At 37.0% G+C, this 20,457-nt stretch overlaps 1 protein-coding gene across 2 annotated transcripts; it reads right to left on the minus strand.

Annotated features, from left to right (window-relative positions):
* Positions 1-5,767: 5,767 nt before the first annotated feature.
* On the minus strand, positions 5,768-19,653 carry LOC129093485 (uncharacterized). Of its 2 annotated transcripts, XM_054601519.1 has the most exons (24): positions 19,388-19,653; positions 18,263-18,335; positions 18,077-18,172; positions 17,931-17,987; positions 17,777-17,842; positions 16,813-16,872; positions 16,655-16,720; positions 15,891-15,950; positions 15,722-15,781; positions 14,520-14,579; positions 14,275-14,346; positions 14,123-14,185; positions 13,905-13,982; positions 12,372-12,431; positions 12,053-12,118; positions 11,680-11,751; positions 11,117-11,194; positions 10,890-10,943; positions 10,711-10,743; positions 7,848-7,925; positions 7,696-7,735; positions 7,547-7,592; positions 6,766-7,180; positions 5,769-6,393 (listed from the first exon to the last, which is right to left on the minus strand). In XM_054601519.1, the coding sequence occupies exons 2-24, from the start codon at positions 18,332-18,334 to the stop codon at positions 5,911-5,913; spliced, it is 2,235 nt and encodes a 744-aa protein (XP_054457494.1). In that variant the 5' UTR covers position 18,335; positions 19,388-19,653; the 3' UTR covers positions 5,769-5,910. The 2 variants fall into 2 exon arrangements, with proteins under 2 accessions (XP_054457495.1, XP_054457494.1); XM_054601520.1 differs by lacking the exon at positions 14,520-14,579 and having other exon boundaries at positions 5,768-6,393.
* Positions 19,654-20,457: the final 804 nt, after the last annotated feature.

Below are 20,457 nucleotides of genomic sequence, written 5' to 3' on the forward strand. Positions count from 1 at the left end.
TTACGCCCCCTACTTAAGTCATCGAGAAGTCAGAGCTTTTAGGCTATGTTTCGCACTTTGGTTACCGAGAAACAACGTTCATCTCAACGTCGAGAAATCAGAGCTTTTAGGCTATGTTTCGCACTTTGGTTACCGAGAAACAACGTTCATCTCAACGTTTATGCTGACACAGCGATACTCTGCAACCAAATCAAAGCTACAGTCATGGAATCACTGGGGAAAGTGGGAAGGATGGAAGTAGCCACATCCGTTGCCACAGAATCTCGTGTCACCGTAACCATGCACTTTATCACGTATAGTTTTACCACATATGTATTTTAATACATCAAGACAAAGTGATAATCGTTTTGTTAGCCTATCATAGCCCTTCTGAATCGTAATCGCATCGTTACAAATGACTACAACCGCAAAGTGCATGGTGATCATTGGCATTGATTTCCCTGCCAAAGCAGGAAGAAATAAGCCACTGTCCATTCTCAAACGTCAACTTTGAGAGAGAGAGAGAGAGAGAGAGAAGGTGTTGAGCAGGTGTTGAGCGAGCAGGGAGTGTCGAGTTTACACCTGACACGGTCCCATGCTCGTGTGACTAGATTCGTGCACGTTTGGTTAACCATCCTTTACAAGAAAAAGGGTGCGACCAAACCACGTACTGGTGCCGTTTTCAATGTTTGTCCACGCTATTATGCAGTACCTCCAGTTTGTTTTCTTCACCATGTACATTCTCAATAGTGTGTACAAGCAACTTGAGGAACCCAAATCTTTTATAAACTGATATAACTTGAGCTTTTATCAATATGCTGCCTCACACTTTGATGGAGTGATCTGCTTTTACATCCATCTTTTGACAATACATGTTGACGTTTGGACTGTGGACTGAGCACAGCGTTGCTGTGTGTGTGTGTGTGTGTGTGTGTGTGTGTGTGTGTGTGTGTGTGTGTGTGTGTGTGTGTGTGTGTGTGTATGAAAAACAGATTGAGGGGGCGGGGTGATGTTGTGGCACAGAGCATAGACACACAGGCCTTTGAAAGGGAGCCATTGTTTGAACAACAAATACAACTTTCTTTAAATCTTTTATATATATAAAAAAAAAATAATGTCACACTCTTTAATAAATGTTTATTCCCGTAACTGTATTGATTGCAAAAAAGCTCTTTGGACAGCCCAAACCTGTTCCTGATCCCGCAGAAATGTGAAATCGGATGTCGGTGTCATGGTTGATTGAAAGATAACAGAAGCCACAAATCCAGCTCCGCTTGTTGACCTGCATTAGTGCCACATTGTGCACGTTTTCAGTGAAGGTGGCAGATTGATGGCATCTTCTAGTGTCTTGGCCAACTTATCTTCATCTCCTTATCTGTTTAAATCCATCTGGTTCACAGGACCGGACAAATGGAATCCATACACATTGACACAGACAAGTGTGTGCAAAACAAATCTGTCTTTCTGTTTTGAGTATACTGCTGAGCATGAGTTCATCAATGCAGAAAAAGAGCATGCATGTATGAATTGTAAGGCCCACGTCACGCCGTACTTTATTGATTTTTCAAGTGCTGTGTAAATAAACTACTTCATCACATCCGGGTTGACAAGGTGGTTACTCATGCACAGCGAGGCACAACAAAGGCTTTTGAGCTGTTAACAAAAAAATGTGGAAAAAAGAGCAGGATAAGATAAGATAAGATAAGATAAGATAAGATAAGATAAGATAAGATAAGATAACACAAAAAAATTCACAAAACCCCAATGAATTGGATGATGCAAGGTTGTGGCACCTCGCCCGGAATAGGGAAACCGGGGCACCCTCCTGGAGCCAGACCCGGTAGGGGAGCTCGCCGGCGAAAAAGCTACATCGTGCCGCCACCCTGTGGGCCCACCACCCGCAGGGATAGGCATTGGGGTCGGGTGCAATGTGAGCTGGGCGGCAGGCTGGGGCGGAAACCTGGGCGTGCATGCCCCCGGCATCACAGACTAGCTCTAGGGACGTGGAATGTCACCTCTCTGGCGGGGAAGGAACCGGAGCTGGTGCGGGAGGTGGAACGCTACCAGCTAGATATAGTCGGGCTCACCTCCACGCATAGCACCGGTTCTGGAACCAAACTCCTGGAGAGGGGCTGGACTTTTTCCTTTTCCGGAGTTGCCCAGGGTGAGAGGCGCCGGGCGGGTGTGGGGATACTCACAAGCCAATAAAATGAAATAAAAAACAAGTATTATAAATAAGCAATAAAAAACAGTAGAAATACATATTTATGTTAGTCCTTTAAGTTACCATACCTGACTAAATGCCTTTAATGAGCCCTTTTCTATATTGAAAGCTTTCTAAAATAATCTTAACTGATCAAATGATTTTATAAAAGCATAAGATTCAAAGAATAAGACCATTTAGTTAACCCTATTCTTTCCAATGTTCATTATTATTAAGTCATCAGAAGTCAGAACCTGAGGGAAATGATTGATCATTTTTACTGAATAGCAAGTTGCTTTACCTTAGTGCACACTGCTTTACTCTGCTGTTTATTAATTAAAAGTAACATTTTCAGAATAAAGCACTCGATTTGTTCCTAAGACTGCATTCATAGGAAGGACTTTATATTGTTATTTGCATCAATTAAGATAAAGTTCCAAAATTGACATTTTAAACATTGCTTTCAATCAGGGATGTACAACACTAGCTCTAAGCAGATTGTAAAACATCATTAAAACTGCCAATGCTGGTATTTTTTTATCAATAAAAATACAATATTTTATGTCCTAATCATTTATATTATGTGTTATATAAAAATAACCACTGTAGACGACCAAGAACAAACTAAAAGGATAGTAATTCTTTAATATTTTAGTTCATTAGCTATAGGCCTATTATAAATATTCTGGTTATTAATCATGAAACCATAACATCACAATATATCCTCTGACAATTATGGTGATATCAAAATTTCATACTGTGAACTCCCTACTTGCAATGATGAACTTCTTCATATATATCTTGTCTTTTCACTACATGTAGGCAACATTCAGTCATGCATTCAGTTTCTGGTAATGCTGTATGAAATGTGTAAAGGAGACTGTGAACTGATGTTCTATTTTCCATGTTTTCCCTTCTATCCATCTATGTGTGTGTGTGTTGGATGCAAATGTTACAGAAGATTTTACTTCTAAACGTCTCCCCTCAGGGTTTGTCTCTATGTTAAGGGTTAGTTTGTTTTTTTTACCTTTTGGTGCACTTGGGAATTTCTTTGCTGTGTTTTGTTGAATTGTTGCTGCTATGATGAATATGAGTTTTACAACTTGGTGCCACACTTTGTGGAAATGTGGTTTATAAGAACTAATGACTAATACCACCATTGTCACTGATATACTATACTGCCTTTATAATGTAATTTTTTTGACTTATTGTATTCGTATGAGTTCGTTGCACTTATTGTATTAGTTTATTGCACTTATTGAATTCGTATTAGTTTGTTGCACTTATCCTATTCGTATTAGTTTGTTGCACTTATTATATTCGTATTAGTCTGTTGCAACTATTGTTTTCGTAGTCATTTGCCTCTACACTATACTTTTGCTCTGGTTTATGCTTTAAGATGCTTGTTTAAGAAAGGAGATGCACTTATGACTTCTGGTGACTAGTAGTTCTCCTGAACACCTATGTTAAATACACTTATTGTAAGTCGCTTTGGATAAAAGCGTCTGCTACATGACTGTAATGTAATTTACTCTGCTGCCAAGTTCTCAGCAATCACAATGGAATGTCATTCAGTTAGTAAATGTTTGTCAGATACCAGAAATGCAGCGCATTCAGCAACAGACAAATCTCGATTCAGCTGTTGGTGAAACAGGCTCGGGCAGATTCCTTCCTCTTCACACTGAATGAATAAGTAAATCCTTTTATGATGGGAAAGGCAGATGAAACCCGTAATCATGACACCCTAGTTTCCAGGTAACCACTTCCGTCACGTGTTTCCTTTTGTTACATACATTTTTGTGTGAGTATCTGAATCAAATAAGGCCCCTGGGCTCTAGTTGCATGAAGAGCTGGAAGCCACACAACAAACTTCTATAACTACTGAAGCACAATTAACATCAACATCATAGACATCTGGCATGGGTATTTTGGATTTGAGAGATTGTGAAGATTACATAATTGCATTTTTTAGAAAATGAGTTTCTCTTAAACTGAACAACCCCTAGGTCATCCCAGTTATACAGGGAATCTTTCTTATTCACAGATGGAAGCCATATACATGATGATAAATATTTAGGTCTTATATGTAAAGATATGGCCAATTAACTAGTTCCCTCAGTGAGTTCATAATAATCTCTTTTTATATTCAGCTCAGAATGACAGTGGTTCCCAAACTCTGGGAATAATCTGAGGGATCACGATAGTTATTCACCGTGAAAGGCAGCTGGTTTCTCGCCTTGTCAGAGTAGAGATGCACCGATTTGAAACCGGGCAGTTTTCAGCATAACCAATGATGGAGTTATAATATTTAAAGAAGTCAACTGATTGCCAAAATTTAAACAAACAAAAGCAAAATAAAATATTTATTCATGCTAAACACAAATAAACACATTTTACCAAAACCTTTTTAGTATTTCTCAGTTCTCAGTATTCAAGAATAACAATAATCAAGTTAAAAGAAAATGCTGCCAGTTGAGCGCGACCACATTGGACAAGGAACAGCTGATCCATGAAGGTCAACTGAGGAGTTATGTATATGATGCCTCCTCATTTCACTACAAAGGCCTTAATCAGGTGGCACCGGTCTGCAGTTTCTTAATAGCTTATGCATCAGTTAGTTATTTGTCAGTTGGTGTTGGGCTATCAAAAGCAAAATTCACCGATACTGACATCCCGAGTTGTGACTCATCTTCCAAAGCTATAGTCTTTTTTAGAAGGAAACACCCTCCTCGTTCTTCCATGGTCTGTTTTCTGGTTAATGACTTAATCCGTCTCACTTAGAGGGCTTAGTTTTGATTACGCCCCACTCATAAACATTTCAATCACATAGGAAAGGGATTTACTTGCTGCCAGTATGGACGGCAGGAACAATTAAAAGCAAAACAACCTGATTCAATGTATCAATGTATTCATCAGTGTAAGCTGCATATGGGATTGTCAGTATTGGCTTCTATTGACTTGAAGACATGTGATCCTGTCCTCCCACAAATGTAATTAAATTCCTGTTCATAGATGATTTGCTGAAACAGCAGCCAGCTCGGACACATTCCATCTTTTGTTCAGTTAATTAACCTTTTTTCTTTTAATGTCATTGAAAGGAAAGCACTTAGGCTTGACCTGGAATGACCCCATTGAGTTCTTTCCAGATACTTACTCATGAAGAAAGATTTTTTTTTTTTCCCATTACCATTTTGTAAATGCATGTTTTTTGTATCTGTCACAGGTTTCCATGCTGTGTAGCCCGCACATTTTGTAAATGATTTACACCATGGAAGTTTTTCGCAACTTATGAAATGGTAGAGGGTCCAGATTTTTATCAACACGGAAGAATTTTTGAAAAGGCTCGATGTAGACAAGCCACGCCAGATTGTCTCCATTTTTCCCGTCCTTCACGTGTCAGTGACTCACTCTCTGAGCACAAGGTGATCACGCATACATCAGCCAGCCTAAAAAAGAAAAATAATTCCTCCCTCTACTGGTCTGCTAAGGGTCGATTACCTGTCACAGCTGAGCCTAGTAAGGTGATAAAAAGAGACATTAAGCAGGAAATCATTTTTAACATTTATTCAACATGGCACAAATTCAATGTACATACCTATAATACAATTACTATTATTATAAATATAACTAATATAAATATAACTAATATATATTGCTGCAAAATAGCTTTTCTTAAAAGGTTAATTTAATGTTTGTTTTTGGTGTTTGGTTTTCTAACCGCTGTCCTTTTATTCGTCAAACTCAACAAGTTTCTTCAGCTCAGACTTCAGCAGCTCTTCATCGACTTCCTCCTCGTCTACCTCCACCTCTATTCCATCTATGGTTTTCTGCAGCTGTTCCTTGATGCGGTTCAGCTCCAGCAGCCCGTCCTGCAGGTCCTTGCAAACTTCTCGGATCTTGGCGGCAAACTCTGTCTTGGCTCCCTGTTTGAGCTCCTTGGCATCCTTCGCCAGGAAAAAGACATCGAGAGCCAGGAAGAGACCGGACATGACTCCGGTGGTGACGCTTATCACCTGGGCGGCTTTAGCAGCACCACCTGCAACGCTGAGGACCTGAACGGTACTGATCAGGCTCTCCGTGTTTACCACTAAAGCCTTGCCGGCCCGGCCGCCCTCCTTCATTACATGTTTGACGTTCTGGTTGAGGTGCTTCTTCGAGATGCTCTCAGCGTACGCTTCAAAGTTCCACTCCTCAAGCATCTCCATCCCTTCCTGTCGGGTAGATAAGGGATAGGAGATTTTCCATTAGAATTAAACCTATTTGTTCAATCCAATCCAATATATATAATTTTTTTTTAACAGTTTAAAGGCAGTATTTATATATATAAACCAAACCATTTAATGGTTGGGTGGAAAAAATAGCACCCAGATTACCATTTAAATTGGCTGCTCTAGATTTAGGTTACCATGAAAACCTACATAATGTTCAGAACTGAGAAAACATGATTCCAGAAGGAAATGCCAAAATCAAATTAGTCAATTGCAGACTTTGTTTACTATGAACATTTTTGTAGAAATCCAAAAAATAGACTTTTATTTTTCAAGCTTTGCATGCAATTGACAACCTGTCTTTTATCTTCTCACCTGCAGAAACTCCAGGCACTCCTTGATGTCCTTCATCTCCCCCTCGTAGTCCTGGATAATCTTCTCCACCTTCTTGCGGTCCGTCTTTGAATGGACCGTGTCGGTGATGTTGGCTGAGGCAGACGCCACCCCGCCGGCCGTTGCAATCCCAATGCCCACAGCCGTGACGATGAGCGACGCTCCCGCGGTGAAGGGCGCCAAAATGAGACCGGTGATGGTGGTGATGGACCCTGCGACGCTGGCCACCCCGCCGCCGACGCTGGCCTTGACGGTTTTCTTGTGGAAAATGTCCGCCGAATCAGCCAAACCCATCAGCTCGAGGATTCGCTGCTGGAGTGAGGCGCCACGCTGGTTGAAAAAGCGAACAAAAAGACGCGCCGCCATGAAGACACGGTCAGCTGCTTCTTCCACCACTCTGAGACAAGTAACAAGGAAAATGTGTTACACTTCATTTTCAGTTTAAAAGAAGTATTCAAAAAAAAAAGAACCTGAATAGGTGTATGTATGTATTGCATATGGCTGCAGTATTATGCCACCACACTTTTAGTAAAGGTTAAATCTGTGGACATGATGAGTAACATGTCAATTTTACTCAAAATTTATTTTGTACGGTAGAAATATTAATATAGTAAATATATTATGATATCAAACTAGATTGCCCTTGATGATTTGTTTTTAAAAAAGGCAGATAGTGTTCTGTTTATAGTACTGTAATAGTCTTAAGAAAAAATATATTCTAAAAGTAAATTGGTAACTTGCATAAATGCGTTTTAATACTTACTCTTCAGGTTCATCGTCCTGATTGGCCACATTCCAATCATCCCAGCCTAACACACAGGGGGTAAAAAGTTGTAATTATAGTGTATATGAAGTTAATCGATGAGCAGGATCACCAATAAATCAACAAAACACTGTCAATATCAAGCGTACCTTCAACTGTTCTCCACCACAATAAAAGGCCTTCCTCGTCCTGGAAGTAAACGATTTGAAAGTCATTGGAATAATTCAGTACGTACAGGAAAATCAAATACATACACATAAAAACAATGGAATATTATATGACGTAAAAAAAATAAGCTTACGTCTAGAGGGTCCAGGACTGTTCCTTCACTGGGCACTGGCACTTCAGCCATCTCGAGTATCTGAACTTCCACTACTTCCTAAAAAAACAGTAAAGTACAGCACACTGAATAAATTCTGTCCAAGATTGTGTTAAATGGTGGCAATAACACAATCGTAAAATCCTGTCTTGCTGTTATACAGAAAAAATAAATCTAATTGGTAACCAATGAGCATATATATATATATATATATATATATATATATATATATATATATATATATATAAATAAAATCCCTCTTTGATTATTTTGGTCAGTAGGAATGTCACTATTTAATAGTAGTCTGTTAAAAGTAGAAGTTCTGCGTTAAATATATAGAATTATGAAGTATTATAAAGAAAATTGACTAAGTATAAGAGTACTCAGTATGCTGTTTTTGTTACACTGTTATATATATTGACAGTAACATCTAAGATACATTTTAATGTTGTAGTTGGCTGCAGTAGAGCAAATGTTATGCATATATTATACTGTTGGCTGGTTAAATTTACTGCATAGCAATGAATTATATGCTCATAACATTTAAAATCATTGAGAAAGTAGTAACTACAGGTATCCCTACCAAATAGTTGTAGTGGAATAGAAGTTTAAAGTAACATTCAAGTTCAATTTTGAGTTATGTGTTATTAAGTACAGTACTAAAGTAAATGTATTCAGACAACTGGGAACCTGTTGTGGAAAGTACTAACTAGGATTAGAATAATGTTGGTAGTAAAAAAAACTTATATAAAGAAACAAAAAAATATATGTCTACATCCAAAATCTAGTGATAGTGAAAAGGTATGACTCCACATTGGAGGTTGCCGGCACAGAAGCCACAGGTGATTACGTCAGGTGCTTTAAAGAAGCTAACCTTAAGCAAAGAGAATCACTCTAACCACAACCTCAAACAAACAAGCCATTCAAGTATGAATGATGAATAAGTCCATGACATTTTTCAATAGCAGATATTGAAAAGGTATTCATACCTGTCTAATTACTCTTAGATGGAACATATTGTGAGGTTTTGGATTACAGACAATTCACCAGCTGTGAAATCTAGCTTTCATTTTGAATCATACATCTTTTGGTGAGGTCACATTATGAGCTATATTTCAATGTTTTGTACTCAATAATTTACATTTTTGTAACTTTATGGGTTAAGTTAAGCAGATATGGCTTTTGCTGCTGCAGTTACTACAGTAAACAATGCTGGGCTCATATAGGACAGTACAACAATAGGTTTATGTATTCAAACTAAAAACAAATAAAGGATACATCCTGTCATGATGTATTATTATGATTAAAGAAATTGGACACTCATGTCAAAGGTAATATTTTGGCAAGGCTTTATTACATTTTATTATATGTATGTTATATGTATGTATTATATGTATATGTATAGTATGTAAAAAAAGTGATAAAAACGTCATAGTATAGTATGTCGAAAAAAGTGATAAAAAAGTCAAAGTATAGTATGTCGAAAAAACGCCATAGTATAGTATGTCGAAAAAAGTGATAAAAGTCATAGTATAGTATGTCGAAAAAAAGTGATAAAAAAGTCAAAGTATAGTATGTCGAAAAAACGCCATAGTATAGTATGTCGAAAAAACGTCATAGTATAGTATGTCAAAAAAACGCCATAGTATAGTATGTCGAAAAAACGTCATAGTATAGTATGTCGAAAAAAAAGTATAGTATAAAAAGTGATAAAAAAGTATAGTATGTCAAAAAAACATCATAGTATAGTATGTCAAAAAAACGCCATAGTATAGTATGTCGAAAAAAGTGATAAAAGTCATAGTATAGTATGTCGAAAAAACGCCATAGTATAGTATGTCGAAAAAACGCCATAGTATAGTATGTCAAAAAAATGCCATAGTATAGTATGTCAAAAAAACATCATAGTATAGTATGTCAAAAAAAATGTCGAAAAAAGTGATAAAAAAGTCAAAGTATAGTATGTCAAAAAAACGTAGTATGTCAAAAAACGCCATAGTATAGTATGTCATAGTATAGTATGTTGAAAAAAGTGATAAAAATGTCAGAGTATAGCATGTCGAAAAAAGCCATAGTATAGTATGTCAAAAAAACGCCATAGTATAGTATGTCGAAAAAAGTGATAAAAAAGTCAAATGTCTCGAAAAAAAATCATAAAAGTAAATGTAAAGTCTGTCGAAAAAGTCATATTGTAGCATGCTGAAAAAAGTCCTACTATAGCAATGTAAAAAGAAATCATAAAAAAAGTCAGAGTATAGCATGTCAAATTTTTAAACATAGTTTTCAGGAGAAAGGTGCAATGTAATGGCGGGGTTAAAAACAGGACAAATCTAGTATGTAAGGATAGAATTTTAAAAAGACATTTTAATTAAAATATATTCCAACAAGAGGGACAAAATGGGTAAATAAAAGGGTTTAACCACACCTTTATTCAAATATTTAACCTGCGTATTTTATTGTCTGTGGTTTTATTTATATAGCTTCAAAAGGCCTCTGTGCAAACTGATTCGCATGTGTGTGTGTGTGTGTGTGTGTGTGTGTGTGTGTGTGTGTGTGTGTGTGTGTGTGTGTGCTTGACTACACCGGAGTGTAATTGAACTGTGGGAAAACCAGCGATAAAGCAGCTCAGCTGTAGTCATTAGCCCGTAATTCATTTATTCACTGCACTTTGATTATTTTCATTACAATTGGGTTTATTTATGACTGCAGTGAAACTATATTTTGTCTATTTTTGGGGGTTTATTTCATTTTATTCTATTAAAAAGAGTCTTTTTTTATTTGCTTTCGTACCTTACGTAAAGTGTTTGACAGATGCATTACACATGAAGCTGCCTTGCCTACTCACCTCGGGTGGTGCTTGAGTGTCAGATGATGAGTCCTGTGGAGCAAAAAAAACGCATCACTAAAAAAAAATGTTTTACTTTGAATGTGGTAAACATCAATTATTTAAAGGAAAGAAAAGATCTTTAAAAGAAGTAGAAAAAAATCCCCTATCATTTAACAGTATAATGTCTTTCCTAGTACCTTTGTTCCAGATCCAAACATTGCAGTGGGCAGAATCCTCTTTATTTTGAAAGTCTAGAGAAGTAGCACAAAAAAAAAAAAAATGGAAAATGTAACGCCACCTACAGTAAAGTATTAGTGCTCAAAGAGTACCGTTTATATGGAAAGCTTTTAATAGCAGTTTTCCATCACATGTTAAATTTGACTTTACTTGAATGCAACCCGACCTAAATCCCTGTTAAACGTACCATAGTTCTTTTCTTCGGCGCCTGGGTTGGCTGGCTTTTCACCTCGCAGCTGTCGTCAGCGTCAGCATACCAAATAGTCTAGGGAGAAGTTGAGAAATTAGAGTGGAGGAGATTAGCACATACACATTGAATACTGTACATAGATCAAATCAGAATCAAGCTTTTATGTAGCTGCAAACTGGCGCTTTATGCTTTAGGCTCCTGTGATAACCTCTACGCTCACAGCAAAGTGTAGTTTTGCACCCTTATATGGCTTAAGATTTATTACCTGTTCCTACTTTTTGCTATATTCAAACTTCATTATGAATCCAGGATGCGTATAACTTTGTGTTTCTGTCGATCTCTTTAGCTCTGTAGCTCATGTCAGGAATGATAAACAGCCTTCATGGAAAACAACCCCTCATTGTTTTCTTATCTCTTCACACGTCACTTGCTTCTACTTTGGCAGGTGTTTCGCGTTTTTCTGGCTAGACAGCAAGTTTTCATCATTTCTTCCGGATGAGTAAATAATAAGCATTTTGGAAAAGGAAGTCAGGACAATGGGATGTCGTTTAACCCCTTACATGTCTGTCTATGGTGCTGTCATCCACACTGTCGGAGCTGGAGGAGAGCTCGCTGTGAATCACTTGATTTTCCTGATAAAAAAACATAAGAAATGGATCAGAGGAAAAAAATAAAAAAGAGTCTTAAAATGTTAAAAAGTGAGTAAAGTGTTGGCATTAATCATGATACAAGTATTGTTGTTTGTATCTTATAGTTATGATAAACTGGGCAATTATGTTATGAACACTACATGAGGTGTAGAGTGAAAGTGAGACATCGAGAACGTTCATCAACATGGTCTGTGATTGATTGAACATCAACCTGGCTCACCCTTAAAACCATTTGTACTTCCCCATTCCTTCCAAAACAAATCACTTTACCCGCAATTCGTACCTGCACCATGACGGAGGAAGCCATTCTGGGAACCGCAGAGTCCGTCTGACATTCCTCGTCTGGCTTCTGCATAAAAACAAAAACAATGGGTAAAAACAAAACCAACCAGCTGGTGTTTGTCTAGGGTAAATAAGTCCATTATGGACTCTACAGAGTGCTGCAGGAATGAGCAGTGTTGTACTTCCTGTTCCATAGTCTCTGAATCAATGGGTTTTATGAATGAGAATTTGGTAAGATTCAAGATTCAAAAGCAAACTAAACATGCAATTAGTACATTTATAATTGGTAAAGTGAAGAGATTCATTATTTAGTGCAGTACCTGTGTGTAAGACCTAAAGGGGTTTACTTTCTGCATCATCCCTTTGAACATCCCAGGGTTCTGAAATGAATACAAATATTAATCAAATGCAGAAAAAAGGCAATGAAGTAAATATTATTCTCCAATGATCATTATTGTTTTATATCACACAGCATGAGCTATAAAAAATAATCTCACTATATCTGTGCAAGTAATAATCAGGAGGTGCATATAAAAGAGTTAAGAATTTAATAAAAAAAAGACGCTGGAAAACTCCAAGTTAGAATTACTTTCATAGATATGGAAACCACATATTATTTGGGAATGTCGTGAATTACTCTCACTTTTGGGGAAAATGGGCATTTTGCAATTAAAAGGTATTCTGGGATTTCGCAATACCTAAGGAAGGCAACGTTATGTAACTTGGAAACATGACTGATTAGGTCCCTGATAATAATCATCAATATTTAACCAAGATTTTTTTGACACAACTAACACTATGGAATCATGGTTAGAATTTATAAGAGAGATTTATACTATGTAAAAATGATCTGAGCACTTCTTTGATAATAGTCACTTTAAAGCATGGCTGTTTTGTCTTTGTTTTTTGTTGATTTTGTTCATTTGTGCTTTGTTTTTTATATTTCAGATTGTAAAAAATAAAAAACTCAGTTAACATACACATTACTTTGTTTGTATGCAGAAACTCAATCAATACTAAAATAGCCAGGATCACTCTGAAGGCTGAAATGATTTTGTTTGGCACCACCTGGTGGTAGGAGCAAGAACAACACTGGCAGACAGCAGCTCACAATGCTATTTTCTACATGACAGAGGAATACTGAGAAATCAAGTTTATCAATCATTATGACTGTTTTCTCTATGTATCTTATAAAATATGATAAATTTTTTCTAGAAACAGCCACAGATAAATTGAACACACTTTTGCTCTAAAGACATGCATACAATGTTAACATATTTATTTTATTTTGCTGAACACATACATGATCAGCTAAAAAAAATAAAAGAGACTTTATGGGATCTGCAGCAGGAATGATTCCTAAAACCAGGAAATGAGTTAGCATTTTTTGCACTTCCGGTTCCCTTGGCTCTAAGACAATTAGGTTTTTGGTTAAATGACAATAAGCTTAAGAGATTTAACATCTTGATCTACAATAGATGTTTCAGTAAATACCACTGTAGTGAATTCTGGAGCTTTTTCCCAGAGTCTTAAAAAAAGCTGGTTCCTCAAAAGTGGCTAAATGAGACTAGTACACGTCACCACATACTATACATCAGTGGTGTACTTTGTTTATAGCCTAAAGTAAGCTTTCACTTCTGCTCATTGCATTCATGAAAGTGGTGCATTTTTGTGAGATTATCGTGCTGAACAAAACCTCTAAGTATGATAAACCTGTGTTTGCTGCAGAGCTTATTTTCTGCATTTACCAAAGAAAAAAATCTCATTGGCTTTTTGTCTATGGAACCAGTGTGAGGCTATCTTCCGGGTCACCATTGCAGCACTTTATTGACTGCTAAATTCCACAGATCTACCTGATTCTCTGGTGTGTCTTTATTGTCCGTCAAGCTTCCACTGCTGGAGGAGAGGTCACTGTGTAGAGACTGGTTATCCTGGAAAAAAAACAGCACAAGAAGACTAAAACAAAAACAAACTGAATAAGTGGAAAAAGTACAAAAAAAGCACAGTCATTAAGAATGTTCCCTCTCTAAAACATTCATTTGGTGTCATCCTCAGTCATCATAGCGGGCACCTTTGGCTGAGAGGATTTGAACGGGTTGACTTTGTGCATCATTCCTGCGATCGTCCCTGGATTCTTGATGAAACACAACAACAAGCTCAGTCAGTATGACTTTTAAATTCATGTACTATATACAGATATACAGCAGAGCAGACCACGGTTACCTGTTTGCCTTGAAGTTCTGACCCCGACTCTGGTGGATCCGCAGAATCATTTTGAGGATCGCTCGTTGGCACCTGCAGCCGAGACGGGACAGTCGGGTTAAATAAGCACAACATGCTCTGAAATATAATATTATTAAAATAGAATTCTTTGCACTACTGTGTGAACTAAAATTCCTTAATGTCAGGTTGCATCTTTTAATCCTGCTTATAAAATCATTTGTTGGTCAATCTCATGTTAAATATACCCGTGTGGTAGACTTGAATGGGTTGACCTTCTGCATCACTCCTTTCAGCATACCAGGGTTCTGTAAAATACATTTGCTTATTCTTTTTTTACAGCTCCGTCTTTGTATTTCCTACTAATTTACATCAAAAGGTTTCTAGAGAAGTTAAATCTGACTCTTTCCTGGTGCTTGTAATGTCTCCAATTTCAGGAGACTTAAAAAGACGATACATTTTCCATGTATACTAAGGTCTATATTTAAAGGCTTTTTTATTCTGCCAAGTACATGAAGATGATTCTGAATAAGGGTTCTGAACATTTTTTTACCATTGTCAGTGTCCATAATCAACATTTCAATTCCCAACTCAATGTGGCGAGAGTTAGCTTATGCGCAAATTTTTGCCTGTAGTCCCTTTGTAGCACAATGCCACACAAAAATGATTAAAAAAACATTAATATAATACAAAAGGAGTAGATATGTAAAATCAACAAGAGTATGTAATGGCCAGAGACAAGGTAGTCTGATTACTTGTGATTTCAGGTTTGTTTTGCTTTTAAGCATTCTCTTTAGTTAATCTTAAAGGGGGCCTATTATGCTTTTCCACTTTTTACCTCTCCTTTAGTGTGTTATATATATTGGTTTTTACATGTAAAAGGTCCGTAGAGTGTAAAACCTGAAGTCCACTCCTAAAAGGAGTTACCCCCCTCCCCCCCTCAGAAGCTCCTGAGCTCCTGAAACGGCTCCATTGAATTCTCTCCTTCATTTTAACTGTAACTTCATGAGGTCACAATGTTACGGAAGTGGCGTAAAACTCCTTCTGGCTAGTCTGGCCCTCAAACAACAAAAGAGAGTGACGGAGCTGAAGCTCCGGAGGGAGAGTTTTTTGAAATGCGAAACGTTGAACAATCACAACAGAGCGGGCTAGCTGACCAATCAGAGCAGACTTTGCTTTCTGGAGGGAGGAGCAAGCGCTACAACGGAGCATTTCAGAGTGATGGTGAGAAGAGGTGCTGCAGGACAGCCAGGATGAGAAAAACAAGGAGGATTATGAGCATTAATGCATGTAAACATGTTGTAACTGTAACTTGAGATAAAAATATGCACCTGGAAAATAACATAATAGGGCCTGTTTAATGGTGAGGTAATAAGTGCTCTGTCTTAAATCAATAGAAAGACCGTTCCAGTATCTGGTGGTTCTGATTGAACCGGTTTGTCTAACCCACCTGACTAGAGTCTGAATCCCGCCCCTGTTCCAGTGACTCTGAAGATGCAGCTTTGGAGACCTGCGTGAGAAAAAAACAGCTTAGCAGGCGCCTCATTGTCTGAAACAGAACATCCATCACCATCGAGACCATTACCACTGTTACATGCACACAATGCATTTAAGTCTACCTGGGAGGTAGACTTAAATGGGTTGACCTTCTGCATGACCCCTCTCAGCATACCAGGACTCTGAAATACAAGTTTCATAAAAGAATAGTAGTCAATTCACGACCTTCAGTCATGTTTATTCAACTTGTAGCTGTATTAAAAGAAAGTTACAGCTGGTTATTACCTGGTGTGGTAATAAAAAAAATGTTATAACCATACTGTGGCTTTAAGCTATGGTGGGTACTTCTTCAATTTTACAAACATTTACTATATTATTTTTATTATCTTTACATTCTGACAGCAATCAATAAATCAAATGCTCTGACAAGAAAGAAAGAAAAAAGTCTGGTATCTGTGGCTGTTTGTTGTTGACGTTCATCATAATACATTTGGGTGACTGGTTTGAGTGGGAGGCCTGAAGGGAGTGGCAGTAATTGTGACGACTTGGCAATTTTCTCACTAGATTTTTTAAACTTTTGAACGGTACTTTCTTTGGAAATCAATTGGAAACACTGAGCTGGGGTTTATGGTTGTATTGTTTTTTTAGTTTTTTTTGTTTTTTTAAATCTAGCATACTGTTGCTGGTTACTCCAATGTTACAGAACCAAGCTTTGATTGGAACGTCAAAAGACAAGCAGCTTCACAGTTTTTTAAAAATGGTGGTTCCTAATTTATAATTCACAATTTGTATGCTTAAACCTGCGGATCTTGCGATTAATGGAAGTTCTGCTCTACCTCTGATTCTCAGCCGCCCCTATATAGAATAAACGATGAGCTCTTCTCACCTGTGTGGTATCTGCTCCCTGTTCTAGCGACTCAGACGACGAGGCTTCTCTGACTGTGGAGGGGGCCTGAAAACAGAACAAAAGTTTATTCATATTTTACATTGTCAAAACTGTATCAAAACTGTATCAGTGACAGTTTAATGTTGGCATGTGTTTACCTGCGAGGTAGACTTGAAGGGGTTGACTTTCTGCATGACCCCTCTCAGCATACCAGGGTTCTGAAATACAAGTTTCAAATATACCTTTAATTCATGCACTCAACTCACAGTAACCTTGTCACGGACTGAAGGGAGTTAATCACCTAGTTTGATTAGAAAAATAGCAATTATATTGTTTAGCTGGAATCACTTAAATCCCAATCTACAGTTATCACTCTGGATTAAATCCAGATGTGTTTTGAGACTCCTTCAATATACTAAACCACATACTGTGTATGTGTCTTTGTAGGTTAGATCACACATCTGACTGCAATCTATCTTTGTTTTCCCAGATACATGCAAATCAGGGACACAACTCCTCCGGTCCAGAAGGAGGTGGTAATGCACCTGAAGCATGATAGTCTGACTTTTAATAATTTAGCTAAAAGTTAGCTAAACACAAACATGAATGTTGTATTTATGAACGAGGGGGCAATAAAAATTGAAATCTCATTTATTTTTCAGACTTTAAGTCACTAAATGACAAAAACCCAACTACATAAACAATCTTAACACTTCATGTTTATCACACATGGGTCTGGCATTTCCTAAACTAGAATTACAGCCTCGCTTTTTTACGCCAACATCATGTTGCAGTTCCCATCTACGTCCGTAAAAAATATCATCACTTCATCATTTCATCCTTTTACACATATATGTGTTAAATTGACATAATCAGCATATGAATTCTTGAGTAAAGGCAAAAAAACATGTCTTGTGAGGTCCTTTGACCTCCAAATTTTTATCAGTTCAACCTTGACTGCAAGGGAACGTTTGAAGAAAGTTGCTCCTGGCAATCCAGAGATATCCAGAGAACGAGACGCCAACCACGGCTGTCGTCGGCACAGAGGCATAAAAACAATTGAACCCTAATATAAAGTATCAATAAATATATAAATATAAGTTATATTGGAGCTCTTCTCACCTGTGTGGTATCTGCTCCCTGTTCTAGTGACTCGGAGGAGGGAGCTTTGCTGACTGTTGACGGGGCCTGAAAAAAGTAGGAAAGTTGAATCGTATCGTTTTACATCAACTAATCAAAGTTAAAGCAATTACTTCTCGACGCTGTCACGTTTTACCTGTGAGGTAGACTTGAATGGGTTGACCTTCTGCATAACTCCCATCACCCCCGTTCTCTGATGTTTATACAAACACACGGATTAATCATGACAAAGTAAACACCAAGGAACCAGGAGGAGATGATGTCACCAAATGTGTGACTCACCTTGGTCTTTGGGTTAAGATCACACGTGACCTCAGTGTTGGCGGTGGTTCCTGCATCCTGTCTGTTGAGGCTGTGCTCGATGGGGTTGTCCAGATCCTGGAGGTGAATTAAGGTCATCATTTATGAAACAAAAACGCATGTAAACAAAGAGAATATCCCAAATAACCTCCAGCTCACTCATCATACCTCCTCTCTGGGTCTAGGTGGAACCACTGGAGTCGGGGCTGTTGATCCTTTATCTCTTCTGAACATATTCATGCTGGAACACATTGGGCTTTAAATATTAGATTATTATATTCCTTTATTGATCCCCATGGGGGAAATTCAAGTGTTGCAGCAGCTCAACTACACAGACACAGACAATAAATACACATACTATACAACTACACAGACAATAAATACACATACTATACAACTACACAGACAATAAATACACATACTATACAACTACACAGACAATAAATACACATACTATACAACTACACAGACAATAAATACATATATACTATACAACTACACAGACAATAAATATACATACTATACAACTACAGACAATACATACTATACAACTACACAGACAATAAATACACATACTATACAATACACAGACAATAAACACATACTATACTATACAACTACACAGACAATAAATACTATACTATACAAACACATACTATACTATACAAACACATACTATACAAACACATACTATACTATACAAACACATACTATACTATACAAATACAGATACATATGACATGCTGTTTTTTTTTTGTTTTTTTTTAAAGCACAATAGTACCATTGTGTTATTATAAAAAAAAAAATGGAAAAACATCATGGCCATAACTCGTGTTTCAAAGCATTCATCAGCTGCCAAGGTCGAAGCTTTCCTTTTTTTTCTCTGGATTGATCAACAAACCAAATTCCATTCAAATATTCATCAATTTATGTCATTATGCTTAATCTGGTAGCCTTGCAAAAGTCGTAAAGTAGAAGTTAAATGCTTTTGCAAGAGCTCAGGTGTTACTGACAAAATCGGCGACATCACACCATCCACTTTATTCAGGTCACAGTAGGAAACGCCTGAGTGAAACCTGAGCAAGCGTATTAGAAAAGTTACAATGTATCGACACAGGTGATGCTTTGGGTTGAAAAACGTGTCAGTGTGAGTGGCAATTGTCTCTTTTCTAGAATAAAAGGCGACAAATGTTACATTGTCGGAAGTTGGGACACAGAGGAGCGTCTCTGTAGTTAACTCTGTCCTACAGCGGAATGTTTGACAATGTTTGACAGCACAACACAATGACCTACCTCGGTGTGGACACGGACACGGATCAAAACAGAGAGACAATCGAAACGTTGCGTAGCAAATGCAAGTTTAGTTAGTTTGTTTGTTTGTTTGTGTGCTATAACACAGTCCTTCACTTCCCCTTCATAGCGTAGAGACGTCAAACCGGTTTGGTTTTAAAGAGGAAAAAAAGAAAAAGCACAGAGGCGGTCCTCCAGAGGAGTTATGTTACTGAAGGAGACCGTACTGCCCTGATTTCATGGGAAAGTTTTTATTGTTGAAAGGGGAACAATGCAGAGAGAGAGAGAGAGAGAGAGAGAGAGAGTGTGGTTACAGGTGGAGGCGACCCCCCCCACCACCACCACACACACACACACACACACACACACACAGGCGACACCCCCCCACCACACACACACACACACACACACACACACACACACACACACACACACACACACAGAGAAAAGTTGGGGCTGGTTTGGTAACAGTGCGCACCGCCCATGATTGTCCTCATTTGGATCAGCTGTGATCCACCTGTACGGGGGCGTGGCCTATTTCTTACTGGACCTCAGGTGTGTATATATATATATATATATATATATATATATATATATATATATATATATATATATATATATATATATATATATATATATATATATATATATATATATATATATATATATATATATATATATATATATATATATATATATATATATATATATATATATATATATATATATATATATATATATATATATATATATATATATATATATATATATATATATATATATATATATATATATATATATATATATATATATATATATATATATATATATATATATATATATATAAAGGAATACATATGGAATTATGTGGTAAACAAACAAATGCTCAACAAACCAGAATATGTTTTATATTCTAGATTCTTCAAAGAATGAGAAGGTGTGTCCAAACTTCAATTTTTATATTACTTATTATTTTATATATATAATATATATATATATATATATATATATATATATATAAATATATATATATATATATATATTAAAAAAAAGTTTTAAGAAAAATGAAAAAA

Source organism: Anoplopoma fimbria, chromosome 7 (assembly GCF_027596085.1).
Source record: "Anoplopoma fimbria isolate UVic2021 breed Golden Eagle Sablefish chromosome 7, Afim_UVic_2022, whole genome shotgun sequence".
Taxonomy (NCBI): Eukaryota; Metazoa; Chordata; class Actinopteri; order Perciformes; family Anoplopomatidae; genus Anoplopoma; species Anoplopoma fimbria.

Excerpts from the sequence above, each read along its gene's own strand:
- LOC129093485 (XM_054601519.1), bottom strand. The coding sequence starts at position 18,334 with ATGAATATGTTCAGAAGAGATAAAGGATCAACAGCCCCGACTCCAGTG. Across the intron at positions 15,782-15,890 it reads CATTTAAGTCTACCTCCCAG|GTCTCCAAAGCTGCATCTTC; the intron begins GTAGACTTAAAT and ends TTTCTCACGCAG. Across the intron at positions 13,983-14,122 it reads TCAAATCCTCTCAGCCAAAG|GATAACCAGTCTCTACACAG; the intron begins GTGCCCGCTATG and ends TTTTTTTTCCAG.